General features: G+C 46.2%; 1 protein-coding gene across 4 annotated transcripts in view; it reads left to right on the forward strand.

Annotated features, from left to right (window-relative positions):
- Window positions 1–22270, forward strand: part of DopEcR (G-protein coupled receptor DopEcR) — a 201556-nt gene that overhangs the window by 137335 nt on the left and 41951 nt on the right. For all 4 annotated transcript variants that reach the window (XM_055064886.2, XM_055064885.2, XM_050168539.3 and 1 more), the window contains one exon: window positions 8897–9259. In XM_055064886.2, coding sequence (XP_054920861.1) covers window positions 8897–9259 — 363 coding nt within the window. The remainder of the gene's footprint in view (window positions 1–8896; window positions 9260–22270) is intronic.

Consider the following 22270-nt stretch of genomic DNA (forward strand, 5'->3'; position numbering starts at 1 on the left):
CTATTCGGACAGGGAAAATTAAGGGGGAAAATACACTCTTCTCTCGTTCACATTTAGCGACATTTGTAGTCCTTAAAGCCACATTTCAATCTGATTAAAATGTGACTGTAAATTTTTTATATATCATTTGACGTGGAAACAAATGCAACATCATCAGCGTATACATATACTTGCACCTCGCAGTGGGCTAGGTTCACTGCTGTTGCAGGAGCTTCTGCCAGCATTTATTTTCTCGTTTCCTTCTCCTTCGCGTGTAATTTGGTTATTGGCCGAGTGTTTTCTTTCGTTATTTCCTGTCTCCTTCTTTTCCTTTCGCTTCTGTTCGCCAGACGCCAGCAGCATTGCGGCCCCTTTGTCTTCTCCGTCGCCTTCGTGGCATTTCGCCGATGCTCCGCACCGCGCGCACCATCTACCGCGCTCACGCGGGACGGCAAAGGAGTGTCTGCGTTTTGGTAAGGGTGTGGAAAGGCAGACATATGAACTCCTTTGTGGGTCTCAAGGGGTGACTTGTGCCGTTCTTCAGCAAAAGGCATCTTGACGAAACAAAGTGTTGCTGTATATAAAATGTTGGTGCTTTGAAAAGCTATTTTATACTTAGTAGCAACGCAATTTATATGACTATGAACTTTTACTATTGCAGTACTTTAAAGTACGAAGCCATCGTAGACATTTTAAAGTGAAATCCAGTTAGCACTGCTTAATTGATTTCGTTCTTTACATGGCATTGACCATGCACGATGGCTTTCTAGCATCTTTAACTTTCAGTGTAATGAAGCACTACTGTGTGTTTTCCTTTGTTGCACACTGAAAACATACCAAGTGTCTAAAGCTACGTGGCCTCCATAGCGTCATATTATTACCCGCCATGGTTGCTTAGTCACTATGGTGTTTAGCTGCTAAGCACGAGGTTGTGGGATCGAATCCTGGCTGGCTATGGTGTTAGGCTGCTGAGCACGAGGTTGCGGGATGGAATCCCGGCCACGGCGGCCGCATTTCGATGGGGGCGAAATGCGAAAATGCCCGTGTACTTAGATTTAGGTGCACGTTAAAGAACCCCAGGTGGTCGAAATTTCCGGAGTCCCCCACTACGGCGTGCCTCATAATCAGAAAGTGGTTTTGGCACGTGAAACCCCATAAAAAAAAAAAAAAAAACACGGCCACGGCATTTCAGTGGGGGCGAGAACTCCCATGTACTTACATGCACGTTAAAGAACCCCAGGTGGTCCAAATTTGCAGAGTCCCTCACTGCGACGTTCCTCATTATCACATCGTGGTATCGGCATGTAAAACCGCATATTTTTTTATCGCGTCACATTGGCCCTCGGCTGCTTCGCCGTTCAATGGTTTCACTCGACGTGCGGCTTCCTCTCCGCCGCTGTGCGTCCGACCGGCGGCGCTTCCCGGCAGTGCACCGGGCCGCAAGAGGGGCGCGACCCGACGCGCCGCACATTTTAAACTGGGAAATGCAGGTAGCGTTAGCTAATTGCTTTACTTTTACATGGCACTGACCATGCGAAAGGGAAAACAATCAATATTACGTAATTTTTTTCCGTTTTACATAGCATTGACATGCATAGAATATTTGCATGTTTTATTTGTCGTTCATCGAGGGAAGCCATGAAAAGGGACTGCCTTTTTCTTCCACATGATGAGGGAGGCCTCAGTCTTGTGCATTTGGTTGTGCGACAACTTGTCATGCTATTATTTTATCTTGAAATACGTCCGTCAACCGTTTCTTATTGCGGTTAATAGAGCACGTCTTCCTTCACACCAGCCTTTTCTTTTTGTAACGAGAAACGTGGCTCATGAATTGCCACTAATAAGTAATAGGCTTCCTAATAGATCTTGTCGACACTATTTCATTGTTATAAGCCAGATTCACTCAATATTCGTTTAGTGTCGATCGAATGTCGCTAAATGTAGAACTTCAACATAACCTCTTCCCTTAATCCATCTATGAAAAGCTGTATTTATCTCGATTTGGTCAAGAAGTTCTTTGCGGTGCGCGCAGAATGTGTATAACGCCAGCAGCGAAAACGTTTTTCTTTCATCTGCACATTTCCCCCTTGCCAATTGAAACATGACTTCCTGAAAAAGGACTATATGTGCCCTAGAATTCAAATTGCAGCCTTCGCAACCAACCTGAGACAATAGAACACTGTTCTTTGTCGCGAGGCATGTTAGTTTTTGGGACATTTTACAAAGAACTAGCAGAAAAGAACTTCCTCTCATGTCCTAGGGTATCTTGTTATTTCCTTTAGTAATACACCATATGATTCGTTTTTGTTATTAGGACTCTATTCAGTATGGAGAAGCCGCATGATTGACAGACATGCCGAGCCACCTCGCTCGACAAGGCCGGTCTTTTGAGAAGGGGCCGCTCAAGTGCGTAGTGTGGTTGAAACCTTTGATGCCGTTCCCGAGAGGATTTGCGTTCTGGACGCTTCTCCTTGTTTGAGAAATTTCATTGGACAGCGTAGCATATGTGTGCGTTTGTTTTTTGTTTCTTGTAATCTCTCGTAATTGCGTGCAATAAAAAAAATGTTGGCGGGGGCTTAGCGGTGGCACCTCGGACTTCCCATTTTGTAGCCCCAGGTTCAATTCCATGTCGTGCCTTGATTTTCGTCTTAGTTGTTTTCTCATCAACAGCCTCTCTGACGCTGCGAAAACGTTTTCGCCGCTTATATGCGGCAATGGCCAATGCCAGCAAGGTGCGCGTCCCAACGGCCGCTCAACAGCCTGACCTGCCCGATGACGGGTGTAAGAACGCCTATTGCGCTCTTTATGCACTGCGTTTATGCCGCTGTTCTTACAGGGGCACTTTAGCTCATAGAAGAACGGGGCAATAAGCCCAAGTGTACGCGTGGCCCGTTTGAAAAAAATACAGCAGTCAAAAAACAAAAAAAGAAAATAAATAAAAAACTATTGTGTATTGGTATCAAACCCAGGTACTCAGCACAGTAATTGTAGATTTTACCACAATGCTAACAAAGCCGCAGACTTGCGATGGTATGCGTGTTCGTGATAGACATGGGCCTTTGCTGTTTTTATTCTCCATAGGAATTGCAATACAAACTAACCCTGAAACACAGAAAGCTATTGCGACATATGGCAGACAAAGTGGCTTGTTTCGAGTAGTGTAGAAGTAGTAGACCAGCCCATACGAGAGCGGCGAAGCTGAACATGCACCTGAGTTTGCATAAAGGGGAAGATCAAAGACTGAGATGAAGATGTGCTTGAGCCAACAATCCGGGGACCCACATTCCTTTACCTCCTAATCCCCAACAGCGGCCTAGAGCCATCCCCTTCCTTAAAATAAAGGCTTTATTCATTCTACATAAGTGATATTGGCGAAGGTCTGACATCGCAGTTAGGGCTCTTTGCAGATGATTGCGTGCTTTGTAGGGTGTCTAGTTGCATGGATGATGCCAGCCCGGTTCAGCAACACCTCAATCTAATTAGTGAGTGGTGCACAACGTGGCGCATGCAGCTAACCCTAACCAAAACAGTCAACATGACATTCACTCAAAAGAACTCACATTTCACTTAGGCCTTGGATAACAATGCAATAGCTAAAGTAACACATTGTAAATACCTGAGTTCTTGGTACACACCAGAATTATCAATGCAGAAACAGGTTAACAACGTAACTGCTAAGGCAGGTAAAATGCTAGGATTTCTTCGTAGGAACTCCAGAGCATTCAGCCAGTCTTCACAAGAGCTGCTATACAAAACGTACGCTAGGTCTGTCCTCAACTATGCCTGTGCAGTGTAAGACCCTCCGACGGAACGTTTTTTTGATAAATTTGAGAGGGTACAGAATCTAGCTGTGCGGTACCTGTAAGGTCGACACACAGTTAAGTTCAGTGCTGCGAGTGCTAAGGAAGAATTTAAACTGTGTGCCTTAGAAGTACGACGTAGAAAGCTGCGTCTGAAGCCTTTTCATTCCAATACTACGGTATAATCAGTATACGAAGGGACAAGAATATAATGCTGCCTCATTACCGGTCACAATGCGTGGATAATGAACTAAAGATACTAGAATCCGTGCAAGGCAAAACTGCTTAAGAAATCAGTTTTTAAAATAAAAACTATACAAGAATGGAACAAGTTGCCTGCTGGCGTGGCCAAGACTGTGTGAAATGATGCATTTTTTTTACCTCTTGAAGTGACACTTTCCCATTTCTTTGACGTTTGTATTGTATTGTCCATATGTACTTTAACGTGTTTTGAAACTGCTGTAAGTTTTATCGAACTTTTGTTGTTATTTTCTTATCTTGCTCACACATTGTGTAGGAAAACTCTTTTTTTTATGTGAACCTTTATTCAATAAAACACGAATTATGTACAAAACACTGTTTGGACCGATAGCTGCAAAGGCCGTTCCAATAGAAAAATCACAAGCAATTCAGCCGCAGAGTGTGAAGGGCTGAAGAACAATTTAGATGTATACAACACCATATTATACAGCTGTAATAGAAAATGTTTACGAAATACACACAACAAATCCAAGAGAAACATAAGACACAGAAAGAAAATTCACATAAGAGTTTCAGACAGAGTTTCATTACACTTGTAATGCAGTTTAGTGGTCATTTTAAAATTTCTCGCTGCTTTAACCTCTATCGGTAGTACGTTCCATATTTTGACTCCACTGAACTCGATCAGGCGTTCACCATATACATTCTTATATTTAGGCTGGTTAAAATTGCAATTGGATGCTTGCCTTGTACTACGAGAAGGTAAAACGAAGGAGAGACTTAACGGAAGGGCAGAATTAGTGTTTATAATAGTGTTGATCAAGAGCGAAGTTTTATAGATGCGCAAGGACCAGAAGGATAGTGCATGATTATCATGAAAAACGATGATACCGAAATGACCTGAATTAGTAGTTGTCGCGGTCAATGCTCGTTTTTGCAGAAGAAGTAAAGGCAATAAGTAGGTTTTATATGTTTGTCCCGAAGATTCACAACAGTAACTGATATGTGAATGACAGAAAACATAGTAGAGGGAGCGTCGTACGTCGTACGAAAAATAGTATGTCGCCTTAAAGAACGCGTGGCATCCAATGGCTAATTTCTTAGATACGTTGTTAATTAGTTCTCTGCAATGTAAATCACTATCAAAAATAGCTCCAACGTTTTTGAAATGTGAAACTGGCTCTATGAACGAGCTATCGAGAGCAAGTGTAATTAAATTGTTGGGGGTCTTGCACCTAGAGAGAACGTTCCTAAGTGTTTGTAAAATCTTCTCCCCAACTGTAACGCTTTTTGGCGCCTGTGGGTACTAAATAAATAAATGAATAAATAAATAACCAATGAATGCCAGTTGTACTTTAAGCGTATGTAAAGACGAGCTCTCGTGCGCTTCCCACGATTCACACCAGACTCCCGCCTATGACGCATGGAAGACCCGTTTCGGCAGGAAACCGAGCCCTCAGGCACGCCGGCACCGGATGCCATCGAATTGAGCACGTGTGCTCTTCATCGAGTCTGCGCAGAAACCCATCTATACAGAATTCGCTGCTTGACGTAACAGCATCGAGCTAGCAGTACACGGAGACAGCTGCTTTGCACGCGTATGCAGAACTACAAAGTCTCATACGGCGCCAAAACTCGCGGTACCAATGTGTACGTTCTTATTAACGGTCTGCGTGGTGGCATGTTTTAAAACAGCCTCCCTAGGAAGCGTCGATAAAGAACTGCTTTCAGAGAAAAAGCAATCTGTACGTCGCGCGCACTCGTCTGCGAACTAAAAGTGACTTGAAGAGCGGTCTGTGGTGAAGCCAACTCTTAGGAGAAGATTTGCGCTTCTATGCTTCTGTCAACGTTTCTCTTAATCTGTGGATCGGCGTCTTGGACCTCTTCGTAATTGCGAAATTCTCCAACACGGATGCATGTGCGCCCACCGCCTCAGTGGAGCAATGCGCAATTGCATCATTGGTCTATTTTAGAGGACCACGCGTTGTCATAGTATCCGGTCGAGGGAACGGAGCGCGCTTTGTTGCTGTGGAAGCGGCCTCACCCACGCCGTGTGTGCGGCGGCAGCAGGGATGAGCCAGCCAGCGCCGAGGCAGGCACGCTGCACCGCCATACACGCACAACGAGCGCTGAATCGAGCACCTGTTGAGCGGGCCCGAAGTATACCAACGGGAAAGAGAGCAGGCAAATACGTCGGACGTGCATATAAACGCCGCTCGTTCTCACTAACGTATCTGTAAGAAAAGTTGAAGGGCGACAACGTTGAACGTACCCTTAGCCAAACATATAGTAGCGTGTGGCAAGGCTTCTCTTATTAAGGGATTCTTCATCGCAAAAGAAAGGGATTTACACCAAAGGACTTTAGTGTGTGTCGAGGGCATGTAGGATGACCATTAAAAGAACGGTCGCTTGTGTTGCACAGGCGATGTTTTCGTGCTTTAAGCACAAAAGGGAATACAGCAGACTTGAAAACATGGTTAACTCTAAGTCAAAGTACATCGAATATCAACCGCGCAATAAATTTAGCTAATATGGGCGCCACGAGTGTTGTCTAGGCCGGCTCTAGTTACAGAGAAGTCGCTCAAGTTGGCTGATTTTATATTTTTTTCTGTCGCTGAAAAAACATCCTCTTATGAGTAAGCTGAAATATTTTTAGAACGTAGGAAAGGCAAGGGGCAATGAGTTCACATTTTTTCATGTTCATGACCAATACCGTCAATGTATCAATAGGAAAGCCGGCATTTGATGACTGAACAGTGGCGAGGTAGTTAGGCAAAATGTGTAGCAATGCATCACTGGCTTCGATTGTGTTTTTCTGTGTTTTTTGCACTGGCCTTTCCTATGTCTAATCACCATGGTACGTTCCTAAGCCCTATATTGATCGACCAGGTATTTTAGCGCGTGCCAATCGCCCAAATGGCACATTCCGCTACAGCTACCCTGGGAGTACGCCTAGTGTTACTACGTTATCTCTGACGTGATGTCTGAGACACCTGCAGGGGGCGGGGCTTGTTGTTTCGAAGACTGCACGTCCTGCACGCTCAACGAAGCTGGTGGCACGTAAAGGGAGTTTAGAGTAGGTTGGAAAAGAACCTGCACAGATAGAACGAGAAGGTAAATTATGCTAACAACTTGGTCAAGTGCCGCACAAGTGTAGTTGATTTGAGCTGCTGTCGCTTTTATGTCTCACAGACCGGCCTTTACACCAATCTCTTCCGGAGATTAATCGAGTATAACCGATGGTTGATGGGTAGAATACCGTCTGACCTCTCCGTGCAATATAGCGATCGCACGTGTTCTCCTAAATTTGCATAAATCAGGCTATTTCATACATTGGAACGAAGAAATGTGCCTTATAGTCCATGTATGGCATGTCATTAACAGCGGCTTGTCAAATCCAAGAAAAAAATTATTTAAGAAATAATTCCAATTAGCAACAAAAAACAAAGTCGACGTCATGTTTCAGCCGTCTCGGCCTCCGACGCAATGTTCTCAGATCCGGTCAGCGCTCAAATAAGAGTCTCCGACAACAGCGCGCTGAACATCTAATCAATGCGTTACACACAATGTGAGATGTTTAGCAGGAAACTTTCCATCAGTTAACCCCAGGTATGCGTTCACAAACTTGAGCTTAAAGCAATGACTCACATATATTGCATAGTAATGCTGTGCCTAGTTTCTTAAGGTGCTTTTTTGTCGTTCGCATATATATTAGAAATCGCCCGTTAATATGCACCAATTTTCTTCTTCTTGAGCTTGACTACTCCAGGAGGCGGCCATTATATTTACAAGAAATCAAAATAAATTGTCTACTACAATTTTGCTAATTAATGTTTACGCTAATTACTTTATGGTACATATTACAACTTACGCATTGTAGCCCGTGAAGTGTAGCCGGTGTAGACACAAGTCATATCCACTTGCAGTAAATTCTCAGGATGACACCAGTTTTTAAAAATGCGTTCTCAATGTTTGCGACGCAATGCTTTGTTGTTCCAGTAATGTTGAAGCTTCACTGGATAAAATTGCGTCTTGCAAAAAAAAAAAAAAAAAAAAAAAACGTACGTGAAACAAGACTGAATGTTCAGCGCAAGTTGGACAGCGCTTATCTGAAAAGTGTTGCGAGTTTCGAAATTCGTTCCGAGTGGATGTACTCTGTCAAATCACTGGCTTCATTTCTCATAATGTAATATTCGAGCTAATGTAATTAGTTAAAATGTTGATTCGTGAAATTATGTTACGCAGCCAATTATGTATTTTTATGTCCAGTGTAAGTGACGTTCGCCTTTTAGAGTAATCCAGCTCAATTCAATTTGTGCTATGCGCCACCAGGGATTCTTCGAAAATTCTGTTAACGTAAAGACATCCGTTCCGCACAAGGGGAGCGACGCACGAAAAGCCTGGTTTCCAAATGTCTAGGCTGGCGTGCGAGCCTTCGTCGGGGCAAACAGCTGGGATGACGGAACTATTTCCACGCGCAGTTTCATGCTGCGAAGGAGTACAAGCAGAAGCACAGCGCATTGCCAACATATCACAATCATTCTGCAATGTGCAGAACATTGATATCGTTCACAAAATATAGCCTCACTCCCCAGTGTGACAGGAGACTCATAGACTCATTTAATATGCAAGCATTGTTTGGCCAGTACCCCAGCAGAATCTGTCCGTTCCGTGGCGCCATCTGTAAAAGAAATGCATCATTGGTCAAGTTAACACATGTAGTAGTTATGACAGTGCAATAGTCGATGATTGATAGCAATGGGTAGACATGCATAAGCTGTCAGTAAGCACAACCCAAGTAGCAGCCGAGCCAAAGAATGCTGAGGAATGACAATTGTGAGGCTTCTCTGTGGCATTATGCGCGCTTGCCAGCCTCGCTGGCGAAAGGCGCTAAGCGTGCCTGGGCACCGGCGCAGAGTGATGCTCCCGGCGGACTCCGACGACGCGCTGCCCAGCGCGGCGCGGCTGGCCGAGGCGCTCGTGCTACTGGTGATCTGTGTGAGCGTGGTGGCGGCCAACGTGCTCGTGATCGCCACCCTGCTGCACAGCACGCGCCAGGTGCTGGACTACTACCTGCTCTCGCTGGCCGTGGCAGACCTGCTGTGCGGTGTGCTTGTGGTGCCGCTATCGGTGTACCCGGCCATCGTCCAAGACTGGGTCTACGGGGACTTCGTGTGCCGCCTCAGTGGCTACGTGGCCCTGACGCTCTGGAGCGTCTCCATCTACAGCTTCATGTGGCTCTCTGTAGACAGATACCTGGCCATACGCAAGCCGCTCAGGTACCACTTTAACCTTGTCCTTCCAACTTTGGTGCTACATTATTGGTTGTTCAAGGTGCCTATCATTGGTTTCTACCTACGTGTGCATGATGAAAATGAAACTGCGGCGCTTAATTTACCTGGTTTCAGGCTTAATTATTGCGATGCAATTATATGGACACTCCAAGCGCATTTCTGTAGTCGCCGTGAGGTTCCGTATAAAGTACAAAAGGCGATAACACCGTCGCCGCGTGCCCTACGCTGTATGTGCGAGTGAAGACGTGCGAGAGGAGCCGACGATTGCGGGTCGATCTCGCCCGCGCGAAGGAAACGAAAGCGGGGAGGAAGCGCGCCGTCTATCGTCGTGCGCGAGACACCCAAACTTGCAAGGCACCGGGGTAGGGGATAGAGGGGGTAGTCTACTCTGGCTGCAACTATGGATGTGTCGGCTGCGCGTGGTCGAGCGGCCGTATCTCAAGAGCAATCTGCGTTTGTGGCGGAGTCTAGGTGCTTCAGCGGCTCGTAGCTTTGTGCGTGCTATGTCTTCTCGGCGCTAAATTTGCGTTGAAGTGACAGGCAGCGAGGAATGTCACTTCGCTCGTTGCTGCTGCCTCGTTTCCTCACGCCAGCGTTTTTACAGCGAGTTTCCGCTGTCATCCAGTCTTATGGGTTTAAGTTTGCTTGTGCGCGGTTCACACCATGCTTGTTAATTTAGTTAGTGTGCCTATGTTTACAAGTTTATACGGCCGATAAAACTACTATTCTCACTTCGCATAGCTGTCCACCAATTTTCTATTGCAATCGATGCTTCTTCGCCTTTCTGGGCGAAACTGCTAATTTTTTTGTGATTTTTTATTTATTTATAGTGCCCTCAAAATTTACAGTCAAACATTGCAGAGCGGAGGGACTAATATGTACACATAACTACAAACAAGCACCTTTATAAGGAAGGGCTCGGGACCTCCAAAGTCCTTCGCTTTTTAGGTCGTGCACTTCGCCGCACATAACCGAGGAGGCTAAGCACGTACAACAGCAGCAATGAAAAAAAAAACTTTATTTCACATGAATTCAATGGAAACTTAGGGGAATAAGCCGCTAATTTGTTTGTGTGCACACTTTGTAAGAAAGTAGGACTGCAGCCAAACTTATTGCACCAAGTCTCCCAGCATGCCCTGCGGCGCTACGCCGAGTAAACGGCAGATCGTTGAAAGCAACCACGCCTACCTTGCCGTAAAAATTCTTGGTTCGTTTGCAGGGTCTTCATGTCAGTTGCCTTCGTCGACATTTGCGTCCTGCTGCGTTAAATGCACTTGAAGACACCCCCGGTCGTCAGTTACGATTACATCATCACGTCTTCAACTGCGACATACTGGGCAGTCATTGCTCTTGCTGGTGTGTCCCAACAAGCAAAGTACGACTTGAGCAATTTCTGGAGCAGTGCAACAGGACTTGTGACATCCGGGCGCTCGTCAAGCGCGTCACTAAAGACGCCGTTAGCGCTAGCGCGGAACCCCACCGTGGTGACGCCTGTGGAGGGCACTGGTGACAGCATTACGTGGTACTCGTTGTTAAGCAACAAGTCGGCCTTATATTCCTTCGTTGTACGGGCAAACTCGTTATAGTGGTCTTCGTTGTAGAGACGTTCATAATACATGTAAAAGATATGAATTCGGCCAGGACAGAATAGAAGGTCCGTTATAGAAGTCATTTTGCTGTGGAAGTGTTCGTTGTAGAGGAGTTTGACTATTAAAACGGGCGCCCGAATAATAACGACATAATAATGCATGGTACAGTGTAAATATGTGTAATACAAGTTTGATTGGAACAATATGTGCATGATAGGAAAAATAAATGCAGGAAATATATACAGAAAACAGAAAACATGCATAATAATCCAATATAAGTGAAATTTACGCAACCGAAGGGTGCGGTGCAAGAACATAATGCGTTTTAGAGTGAGGCGATCAGCTTATAATGATAACAAAAAAAAAGCGTAATACAAAACAGACCTTGTTAACCCGTTCATCTCTCAAACATGCAGAATAGGCAGCCTGGCGCACCAACTATACAAGCAATTTTTCGGCTCTCTCTCAGCATCGCAATTGACTGTGCATGAAGCGCTCGATTGGAGGGGTAACTACCTACTAATCCCTACCCATGAATGTGGGAGCCTTGATACCGTCACCAAAGATATGGGGCGATGACGTCACACGACCTTTTGTCAGGTTTAAATGCGTACAACAAAGGACCCACAATGGCAAGCACCTTTTACGCGTCATATGACCTGCGCAGAGACGGTGCCAAATATTCCCCAATTCAACAACAGCGCAGTCGTCGAAAGCTCATAGAGGACAGCGTAGTTAATTGCTTTTGCGCGTGTAACTTCTGGTGAGAGCACGTCTGCGGATAAATTACGCAGAAATTAGAGGCACACATGCAGCGTCAGATAAGGAGAGAGAGCCATAATGGCAAAGAGTGAAAAACGCTTGCCTAAAGTCTCACAACGCTGCTAACGAGATTAGGCACCATTCATTGGGTGGTTTAACTTCAGTTATACCTGCATTGGTTAGTGGAATGTTGAGGCGGCCGAGCAGCTGCCACCTCCCCTTTTTTAGTGTTTACTGAAGTGTGTTTACCGTCTGTCTGGAACCCATTCCTTTCAGTCGTAATCGCTAAACTGGGAGATCAGTAAGACACCGTGCGATGCAAGACTAGTCTGGATCGTAACCACTTCGTGGTCGAACAGTGAGGCTCGGCCGGTCGCATGTAGCAGCGCTTGTCGTAGGCTTGGGAAAGAGTAAGGCGCTATTTGTGTGTGTTTTTCATCAGTGTTTTGGAAACTCTGCATTTTACGGTGTAAATATTTCCGCTTTAATATATCTCCAAGTTTTGTTACCTCCAACATGCCTCCTCCTTCATCAACGCCGATTATCACCTTGAAAGACGTGATAAACGACAAGGAGAAACTTTACAAGACTGCGTGTAGATTAGAGTGCAAAGGAAATACCACCACCGTAAACAGAACAGGAGAAAGCGTAACTGCTTCTCTATACATTCCCATGAGGGCAAAATAGATAATGGCATACTAGAGCAATATTGCAATTCGTGTAACCCAGCATGCGCTTAGTTATGAACGTATTGTGTTCAATATGTCGTTTCCTTGAGAAATTATTTATAATGTGCACTTTGAGGTACTTATAACACGATACTGATTCAAGTGAGTGGTTGTTAATATGGCAATTACGAAAAAATACTTGACTGCGTCGGATTGTCACGACATTACATTTTTGATATTAAATTCAAGTTTCAGCAGGATAGCATCAGCCAGGCAGTAACAATATCTAGATCTGATTGTGATATAACCACATCGGACTCATCGGCTCCGGTTAATGGCGCAGTCATAGGCAAATAGGCAGAAAGAACTGTGATTTTATTAGGCATGTCGGTAATGTAAAAGAGGAAACGTAAAAGCGATAACACAGAGTTACGCCTACTAGTATCCCCGGTGAGTCATTTTCATAATGAGTGTAGCTAGACAGAAGGTTACAGATGCATCTGAATAATAAATAGTCAATGTATAGAAGGCTGACCTTATAGGTACGTAAATGGTGAATTACTTTAAAAAAAGGCTTTAGATAAGTCTAAAAAATACAGTACGTTGCGTTCATCATCATCGTCATCATCATCATCATCATCAGCCTGGTTACGCCCACTGCAGGGCAAAGGCCTCTCCCATACTTCTCCAACTACCCCGGTCATGTACTAATTGTGGCCATGTTGTCCCTGCAAACTTCTTAATCTCATCCGCCCACCTAACTTTCTGCCGCCCCCTGCTACGCTTCCCTTCCCTTAGAATCCAGTCTGTAACCCTTAATGACCATCGGTTATCTTCCCTCCTCCTTACATGTCCTGCCCATGCCCATTTCTTGGTCTTGATTTCAACTAAGATGTCATTAACACGCGTTTGTTCCCTCACCCAATCTGCTCTTTTCTTATCCCTTAACGTTACACCCATCATTCTTCTCTCCATAGCTCGTTGAGTCATCCTCAATTTAAGTAGAAGCCTTTTCGTAAGCCACCAGGTTTCTACCCCGTACGTGAGTACTGGTAAGGCACAGCTGTTATACACTGTTCTCTTGAGGGATAATGGCAACCTACTGTTCATGATCTGAGAATGCCTGCCAAACGCACCCCAGCCCATTCTTATTCTTCTGATTATTTCAGTCTCATGATCCGAATCCACGTTCACTACCTGTCCTAAGCAGATGTATTCCCTTACCACTTCCAGTTCCTCGCTACCTATCGTATACTGCCGTTCTCTTCTGAGACTGTTAAACATTGCTTTAGTTTTCTGCAGATCAATTTTTAGACGCACCTTTCTGCTTTGCCTCTCCAGGTCAGTGAGCATGCATTGCAATTGGTCCCCTGAGTTACTAACCAATGCAATATCACCAGCGAATCGCAAGTTACTAAGGTATTCTCCATTAACTCTTATCCCCAATTCTTCCCAATATAGGTCTCTGAATACCTCCTGTAAACACGCTGAGAGTAGCATTGGAGAGATCGCATCTCCCTGCCTGACGCCTTTCTCTAAGTTGCATTATCCCGTTGCATTATCATAGTTTGAAAACGCATGCTAGTCATTAGGAAATTTGAGGGGCTGTGGTTTACAAAACGAAATTCTGAAGAGGGGTTTAGAGTAACTAGAAAATTGTTTGATTCCAGGAAATTTGCAAAGCGAGTGAAAATGAAGTGTTCAATAATTGGGCAAGGTATCGAGGTTAGTGAAAGAGCCTGTGATTGGATGGATTATGCGAGCTTGCCGATATAATAAACGGAACCACCTTACCGGTTCTTCAGTCATGGGGTAAAATATCTTGTTAAGTGGTCTAGTAAAATTAAAGGTAAGTATGACGGAGCTACGGGCGTTGGAGAAACTTAGAATTAATACCATCAGTGCCAGGTGACAATAACCGCTTTAGCATGAGAATTCTACCTGATTGGTCTAAGGTATTGCGGTCGAGTATCAGAAAGTTCAAGGAAGAAAAAGGTGGCGTATTCGCTAATTGTTGCTCTGAAGAATGATTGAACGATGTGTTCAGTACAGAAGCTCACAAAGAATGTGCTACTTGACCACCTGAATCGCTGCTAATACTTATAGTGTTATCTTTGCTACATTTGCTGATGTTCCAGAATCGTGTTGGATAGTTTTTGTTAGAGATGGTATGGTCGAGTTAAATAAGCTGAGCGTGTACATTTAAAGTGCTGCTACATGCTCTGGCATCGGATGTATAAACTCGCTTCTGTCAGCGGTTCGTGATATTTTCGCGTAATGCGAAGACGTGGGATTGTTCCCCACATGTGGCAAGTTGTTTTTTCATCCACTTTCATTGCCATTAATTCATCATTTTCTCTAATTCAAATCGCAAGTACAAGCAATTTTCCCTATGTTTTGATCGGTGTCTTTGTTGGCGTCTCATGATACGATTAATAAAAATCGGGACTCTCGGTTAACCCCCTTTCTTCTCGTTCTTACATAACGATGCTCTCGAATGCGGCAACATTGATGCCTTCAGGTAGCATGTGTGGGGTTCATTGAACAGTTGCCTTCACCTAGAAAGATCACGTACTCGTGACGCCTGCGGGACAAAGGATGTTCCACATCTGCCGCCAAAGTTTCTGAGTGGTGGCGCTGGCTAACACTCCCAAGGTTAGTTCTATGAGTTGCACATAAATACCCAAGAAAGTGGATGGTGAAACCGCGCCGCCGTAGCTCAATTAGTTACAGCATCACGCGTGGTATCGTTCCCCACCTGCGGCAAGTTGTTTTTCATTCATTTTCATTGCCATTAATTTATCATTTTCTTTAAATGAATTCGCAAGTAGAAGTAATTTCCCCTATGTTTTCATTGGTGTCTTTGTTGGCGTCTCATGATACGATTAATAAAAATTGGGCCCCTCGGTTAACCCCCTTTCTTCTCGTTCTTACATAACGATGCTCTCCAATCCGGCAGCATTGATGCCTTCAGGTAGCATGTGTGGGGTTCATTGAACAGTTGCCTTCACCCAGAAAGATCACGTACTCGTGACGCTTGTGGGACAAAGGATGTTCCACATCCGCCGCCAAGGTTTGTGAGTGGTGGCGCTGACTAACACTCCCTTGGGTGGTTCTAGTATTAGCACATAAATAACAAAGAAAGTGGATAGTGAAACCGCGCCGCGGTAGCTCAATTGGTTGGAGCATCTCACGCGTAATGTGAAGACGAGGGATCGTTCCCTACTTGCGGCAAGTTGTTTTTTCATCCATTTTCATTGCCATTAATTTATCATTTTCTTTAATTCAATTAGCAAGTACAAGTAATTTCTCCTGTGCTTTCCATGGTTTCTTTGTTTGTTGGCGTCTCTTGATATACTCAAGTCAGGAATATGTAGCGGTGACACGTGTTGGGTTGATAATTAGTTACGAACGGTTAAGGTCTGAGCAAATGTTAAGATAGTTTATAGCTTCTGCAGATACTAGATTAGAAAAAGCGAAGGATGCGACCAGTCGATAGTCGAAAGTTAAAATCTCCTAAAAGAAAGGCACGTGACCCAGGAAATTGAAGAGATATTTCGTTTAGTGTATAATGAATTTTTCCTGCGAAATAAAAATTGCGATTACCTGGGCTTTACCAGACACCTCTGATTAATTTTTCAAACTAGTTTATAGACAGCGCCTGGTTTGATTTATTTATTTTCTTTATTTACAAGATACTGCAGGACCATGCTGGCCCAAGGAGGAGTGGTAAGATTAGAAAAAATAATCATACATGTATTCAGAAGAAAAGAAAGAAAACGCTCACATCTCTGTTGCGAAATTAACCGATAAAAATTACTCAGATCAATTGAGTCAGTGCTTTTAACAACGATAATGGTAGTGTGTTCTATTGTTTACTAGTACGGGGAAAATGAAAATTTCTATGCGTTCTTATTTGATAGGGAGATAAGGATTCAGAGTGGTGATGTCTGGTTTGTCTTGTGGTTAATGATCGAGCATATGGAACAGGATGGATAGAGAGTGTATTATTTTTTAGGAGAAAAAGAAATTTAATCCTTAGAATTTTCTGCCGTAGTTGTTATGTCTATACCATGACGATGCATGATAGTTGTTGGTGAGTCAGTTATACGGTACTTGGAAAAAATAAACCTGATTGCTTCCCGGCAAATAATTTCCCGTTGATTAATGTTGCGTTCAATGTGCGGATCCGAGATGGTGCATGCAAGTTCCGTTTTCGGCTTAATGAGTGATCTGTATGCATGGAGTCGTCGCAAAAAGGAGGCACACGTGAGGATGGTGATTGTAATCATGCTCAGAAAGGGGTATACGCTGACAATACGGTGGTTGATGGAAAGGAACGTCGAAACCACTGTAATTGCCAACAGTGATGTAGCACCGACAACGCCACGTAGTTTGCACAGCAGCTCACAGCCGTCAAGTGCCCTCCCTATACCATAATCTTCATCATCATCCTGGTTATGCCAACTGCAGGGCAAAAGCCTCTTCCCTACTTCTCCAACTACCCCGGTCATGTAATAATTGTTGCCATGTTGTCCCTGCAAGCTTCTTAATCTCATCCGCCCACCTAACTTTCTCTGCCGCCCCCTGCTACGCTTCCCTTCCCTTGGAATCCAGTCCATAACCCTTAATGACCATCGGTTATCTTCTCTCCTCATTATGCGCTTGCTGATCGACGTACAGGGTGCCTTCGACAGCCTCCCTCACGCAGTTGTCCAGCAGGGCCTGGACCTCCTCGGCATCTGTGGCAACCTGCGGGAGTTACTGTCGTCGTTCCTGCATAACCGCACCCTCAGGGTACGTGTGGGTCAATCGAAGAGCACCCCCCGTCCAGTCGCTGCAGGCGTGCCACAGGGGTCAGTGGTGAGCCCCTTCCTTTTCAACCTGGCCATGGCACGGTTGCCTGCTGCCCTGCCAATCGACCATCACTTCCCCGTGCAGTCCTCAATATACGCGGACGACATCGCCGTATGGGTGCGGAGACTACCGCAACACATCCGCAAGGCACGTGCGGCCCTACAGAGAGCCCTGGACACTACGGCTGCCTACTTGTGCAGCATCGGTCTTACCATCTCGGCCAGGAAGACCGAGGCCTTGCTACTGCACCCCAGAGCATCAGCCCACCGCTCAGCTGGCCGGCTGCGGTTGGAGGGCGTCGAGATCCCATGGAACAAGGCAGTCATCTACCTAGGGTTGCGCATTGACCATCGGCTGAACTGGCTCCCGGCTACCAAGGCCCTGTGCGCCCAGGCTCTTCGGGTCCGCAAGGCTATCTCACAGCTCCTTGCCCGTGGACAGGGCTGTACCTCCAGGTGGGCCCTGCAGCTATTTGAAGCTGCAGTCACTTCACGGCTACTGTATGCCCTCCCTCTTGTGGCGCTGCCCCCACCCCGCCTGCGGAAACCGGAGCTACAGCATCGGTCAGCAATACGGCTCTGTCTTGGCGTTCCCCGAACCTCACAAGTGGCCGCCACTTTGGCTGAGGCAGGGGCCTTGCCCCTGTCATTACTCTTCCTACAGCAGGGGCTATGACAGATTGATCGCCTACACCATGCCGCAGATGGTCAAGCACTCCTGACCCGCCTACGCTCCCGGCCAGCATCACACATGGGACGGCTGTGTGGCCTCTATAAGGAGGTCATAGGGGACACTCCTGCAAACGCTGTACAGCCTCGCCCTCCACATCGACCACCAATCCCTATCTCGACGGAGCTGCCAGGTGTCTCGAAGAACCGTTCCCCAACATGTGCCCTACAGCAGACGGCAGCCTCTCTCCTTCAAGAGAGACTTGGGGACCACCTTCACATCTTCGTCGATGGATCCGTGATACCGGAGACTGGCTCATCCACAGCAGCCTGCGTTGCACCGGCCCTACGAAAGAGCAAGCTGTGCCGTCTCCCGGGGCACGCAAGTTCTACCGCAGCAGAGTTAGCAGGACTCCACCTTGCTGTGGACCCACTTGCAGAGGAGCTACCAGCGACCCCGGCAGCCATCTTCTGCTACTCCAAGGCGGCGATGTTCTGCCTGCAGAACCCTGACAGGGCTAGCCTTGGGGTAGCGCTACTCTCCTCAAGACTGACGGCCCTTCAGGACGCAGGATGCTCACTATCTTTGCATTGGCTACCGGCACACGTGGGGATCCCGGGCAATGAAGAGGCGGACACTCTGGCAAAAAGTGCCCACAACTCAAGCGTCCCCCTCAGCCCTGCTGTAACGGCCGCGGACTTCTCGAGGCACAGGCTGCGCCGGCACATCATCGCCTGCCACCCGGACAAACGGGTATCCCTGGGCCGGCCTCCACGGCCTCTTCCACAGGACGGCCTCCTACGAAGGGATGCCTCGTTGCTGCTCCGACTGCGAGTTGGCTGCTACTGGACGGCAGCCCGCCGGCACCGCCTTGGGAAAGCCACCTCGCCAGCTGTGCCTCCTGTGGTGAACTAGAAACTCTGGAACACCTCCTGCTGGCTTGCCCTGCTCACCTGCAGCACCGCGGTCGACTTCTGCAAGTGTTCCACCGCCTGGGGCTCCCATGTTCACGACAGGAAGATATCCTCTTCCCCTGTCGTAATCAGCTACCAGCCTTCCTAAGTGTCGTCGAGTACCTCGACTCGTCGGGGCTCTCGGCGAGACTATAGGACATTTCTACAAAGACGGATGGCCTAACGGCCATCCCACCACCTCGGACTTCCTGATCGGCCACTACTTCGCTTCCATCTCTACGACCCTCTACCTTTCTCCCTCCTACCCTCTCTCTCTTTTAACCCCATCCCCTCCACCTTGCTGGCGCTGAGTCGTGCTCCCGCATGGGTTGCAGAAAATAGCGCTAGCCTTTTCTCCTTCCCCTCAAGAACCACTTCTCTCTCCTCATTACATGTCCTGCCCATGCCCATTTCTTTTTCTTGATATCAACTAAGATGCCATTAACTCGTGTTTGTTCCCTCACCCAATCTGCTCTTTTCTTATCCCTTGACGTTAGACCCATCATTCTTCTTTTCATAGCTCGTTGCGTCGTCCTCAATTTAAGTAGAACCCTTTTAGTAACCCTCCAGGTTTCTGCCCCTTACGTGAGTACTGGTAAGACACAGCTGTTATACACTTTTCTCTTGAGGGATAATGGCAACCTGCTGTGCATGGTCTGAGAAAGCCTGCCAAACGCAGCCCAGCCCATTCTTATTCTTCTGATTATTTCAGTCTCATGATCCGGATCCGCGGTCACTACCTGTCCTAAGTAGATGTATTCCCTTACCACTTCCAGTACCTCGCTACCTATCGTAAACTGCTGCTCTCTTCCGAGATTGTTAACCATTACTTTAGTTTTCTGCAGATTAATTTTTAGACCCGCCCTTCTGCTTTGCCTCTCCATGTCAGTGAACATGCATTGCAGTTGGTCCCCTGAGTTACTAAGCAAGGCAATATCATCAGCGAATCGCAAGTTACTAAGGTATTCTCCATTAACTCTTATGCCCAATTCTTCGCAATCCAGGTCTCATAATACCTCCTGTAAACGTGTTGTGAAAAGCATTGGAGAGATCATATCTCCCTGCCTGACGCATTTCTTTATTGAGATTTTGTTGCTTTTTTATGGAGGACTACGGTGGCTGTGGAGCCGATATAGATATTGACACGTGTACTTGTATTTATCGGGCGACCACATTTCGCCGCCTAACAAGTGTTATCGCACAGCGCGGGACGCGCCTGCATGTATCCGAAGTTTCTGGAAAGTTATCGATGGTTCTGTCCCCTGTCTGTTGTCGCCGATCATTGTGTTATCTGATTTCATCGCGTGACGCGAATGGTGTAGAACTTTGGGGAAGGCGCGCGGGTCCCAGCGATTAGTCTGGAACATTCGATGATTGATGTATAAAAGCCGACGCGCTTGACCCGTTGATGAGATTTTCGACGATCGCCGACCGTGTTCGCCGCTATCGTTGTGCTATAATTGTAGCCTGTTTTGTGGGCACAGGTTCGCCCAATAAAAGTTAGTTTTGTCGTTCACAGTATTGCTACTGTGTTCTTCAACGTCACCACCACGTGACAATATATTTCAGTATTTTTACATACGGCTCGTCTACACCCTCATTCCGTAATGCCTCCGTGACTGCTGAGTTTTCGACAGAATCAAAGGCTTTCTAGTAATTAATGAAAGCTATATATAAAGGTTGGTTATATTCCGCACATTTCTCTATCCCCTGATTAATAGTGTGAATGTGGTCTATTGTTGAGTAGCCTTTGCGGAATCCTGCTTCGTCCTTTGGTTGACAGAAGTCTAAGGTGTTCCTGATTCTCGTTGCGATTACCTTAGCAAATACTTTGTAGGCAACGGACAGTAAGCTGATTGGTCTACAATTTTTCAAGTCTTTGGCGTTCCCTTTCTTATGGATTAGGATTATGTTAGCGATCTTCCAAGATTCAGGTACGCTCGAAGTAATGAGGCATTGCGTATACAGGGTGGCCAGTTTTTCTAGAGCAATCCGCTAATCATCCTTCAACAAATCTGCTGTTATCTGATCCTCCCCAGCTGCCTTCCGCCTTTGCATAGCTTCCAAGGCTTTCTTTATTCTTCCGGCGTTACTTGTGGGATTTCAAATTCCTCTAGACTATTCTGTCTTCCATTATCGTCGTGGGTGCCACTGGTACTGTATAAATCTCTATAGAACTCCTCAGCCGCTTGAACTATCTCATCCATATTAGTAATGATATTGCCGGCTTTGTCTCATACCGCATACATCTGATTCTTGCCTATTCCTAGTTTCTTCTTCACTACTTTTAGGCTTACTCCGTTCCTGAGAGCATGTTCAATTCTATCCATATTATACTTCCTTATCTCAGCTGTTTTAGGGTTATTGATTAACTTGGAAAGTTCTGCCAGTCCTATTTTCGCTCCCTATATATTAGCGCTTAAAATCAACCGGAAAAACAAAATCGCCGTGATCTCCTAGCCGACTCTGAGTCACTCTGCTCGGGACATCATCTGAAGTTTCGGCCTCAGAGTTGCTTAATGCCGAGGCGGGAGCTTCGAAACGAGCAATGAAACCTGAAAACAGTGGATGAGGCCTTTAAAACAGTAACTGCCTCCTTACTTAGAAAAAGTTGGACTTTCGCCTGAAAGGCGAAGGATCGATTGCGATAGCGAATTGGCAGGCAATGTACGATGTAAGGATAGTACTTCTACCGGCCATATCAACTTGTAAACATTCGCTTGCCAACTAAATTAACTAGCATGATGTCAGCGCGCACAGCAAACATGAACACATCACACTCGCTGAGTGTGGCGATGCGCTGTCAAAACGTTAGGAAGCGTGGCTGCAGTTGCGAGCGAAGTGACATTCGTGCTGTCGCTTCAACGCAAACTCAGTGCCGAGAGCACACAGCACGCTCGAAGGTACGAGCCGTCCTCCCCCAACGCAGGTCGCTCTCAAGGCCAAGCGACACCGCGCATCCGCCACGGACGCAGTTGCACCCGGAGTAGGACGCCGCCATCTTCCCTCCCCACGGTGCCTCGGAACGGTGGGTGCCTCGCGCGCGACGGAAGACGGCGCGCTTCTTCCCCGCTTTCCTCCCTTTCGCGTGGGCAAGATTGAGCTGCGATCGTCTCCTCCCTTGCCACGCTTTCAACCGAACACACAGCGTAGGGCCCATGGCCACGGTGTTATCGCCATTGGATTTCATTCAAAATATTACGTAGACGGCGACCCCAACGGCAGAAATGCGCCTCCAGTGTCCATATAACTGCTATCGCAAGAAAACTAAACTGAAAAAAAGGGGGACATATGCCTCAATTTCCAAGTTCAGCTCAAATGTCATGCTGCAGTCAAGTTGAAGAGCTAGGTGCTTGGACGTTGTCCTACAGGGCGATGGAAACAGAGAAATGTAGCTGTTTTGCACAAAACAAAGAAAATTAAACAATATCCATCGAGATTATTGTAATCAAATATGTTTATATAGTAAAATCTGGAGCAGTCTCAAATAAAAAAAAG

Source organism: Dermacentor andersoni, chromosome 1 (assembly GCF_023375885.2).
Source record: "Dermacentor andersoni chromosome 1, qqDerAnde1_hic_scaffold, whole genome shotgun sequence".
Classification (NCBI taxonomy): domain Eukaryota; kingdom Metazoa; phylum Arthropoda; class Arachnida; order Ixodida; family Ixodidae; genus Dermacentor; species Dermacentor andersoni.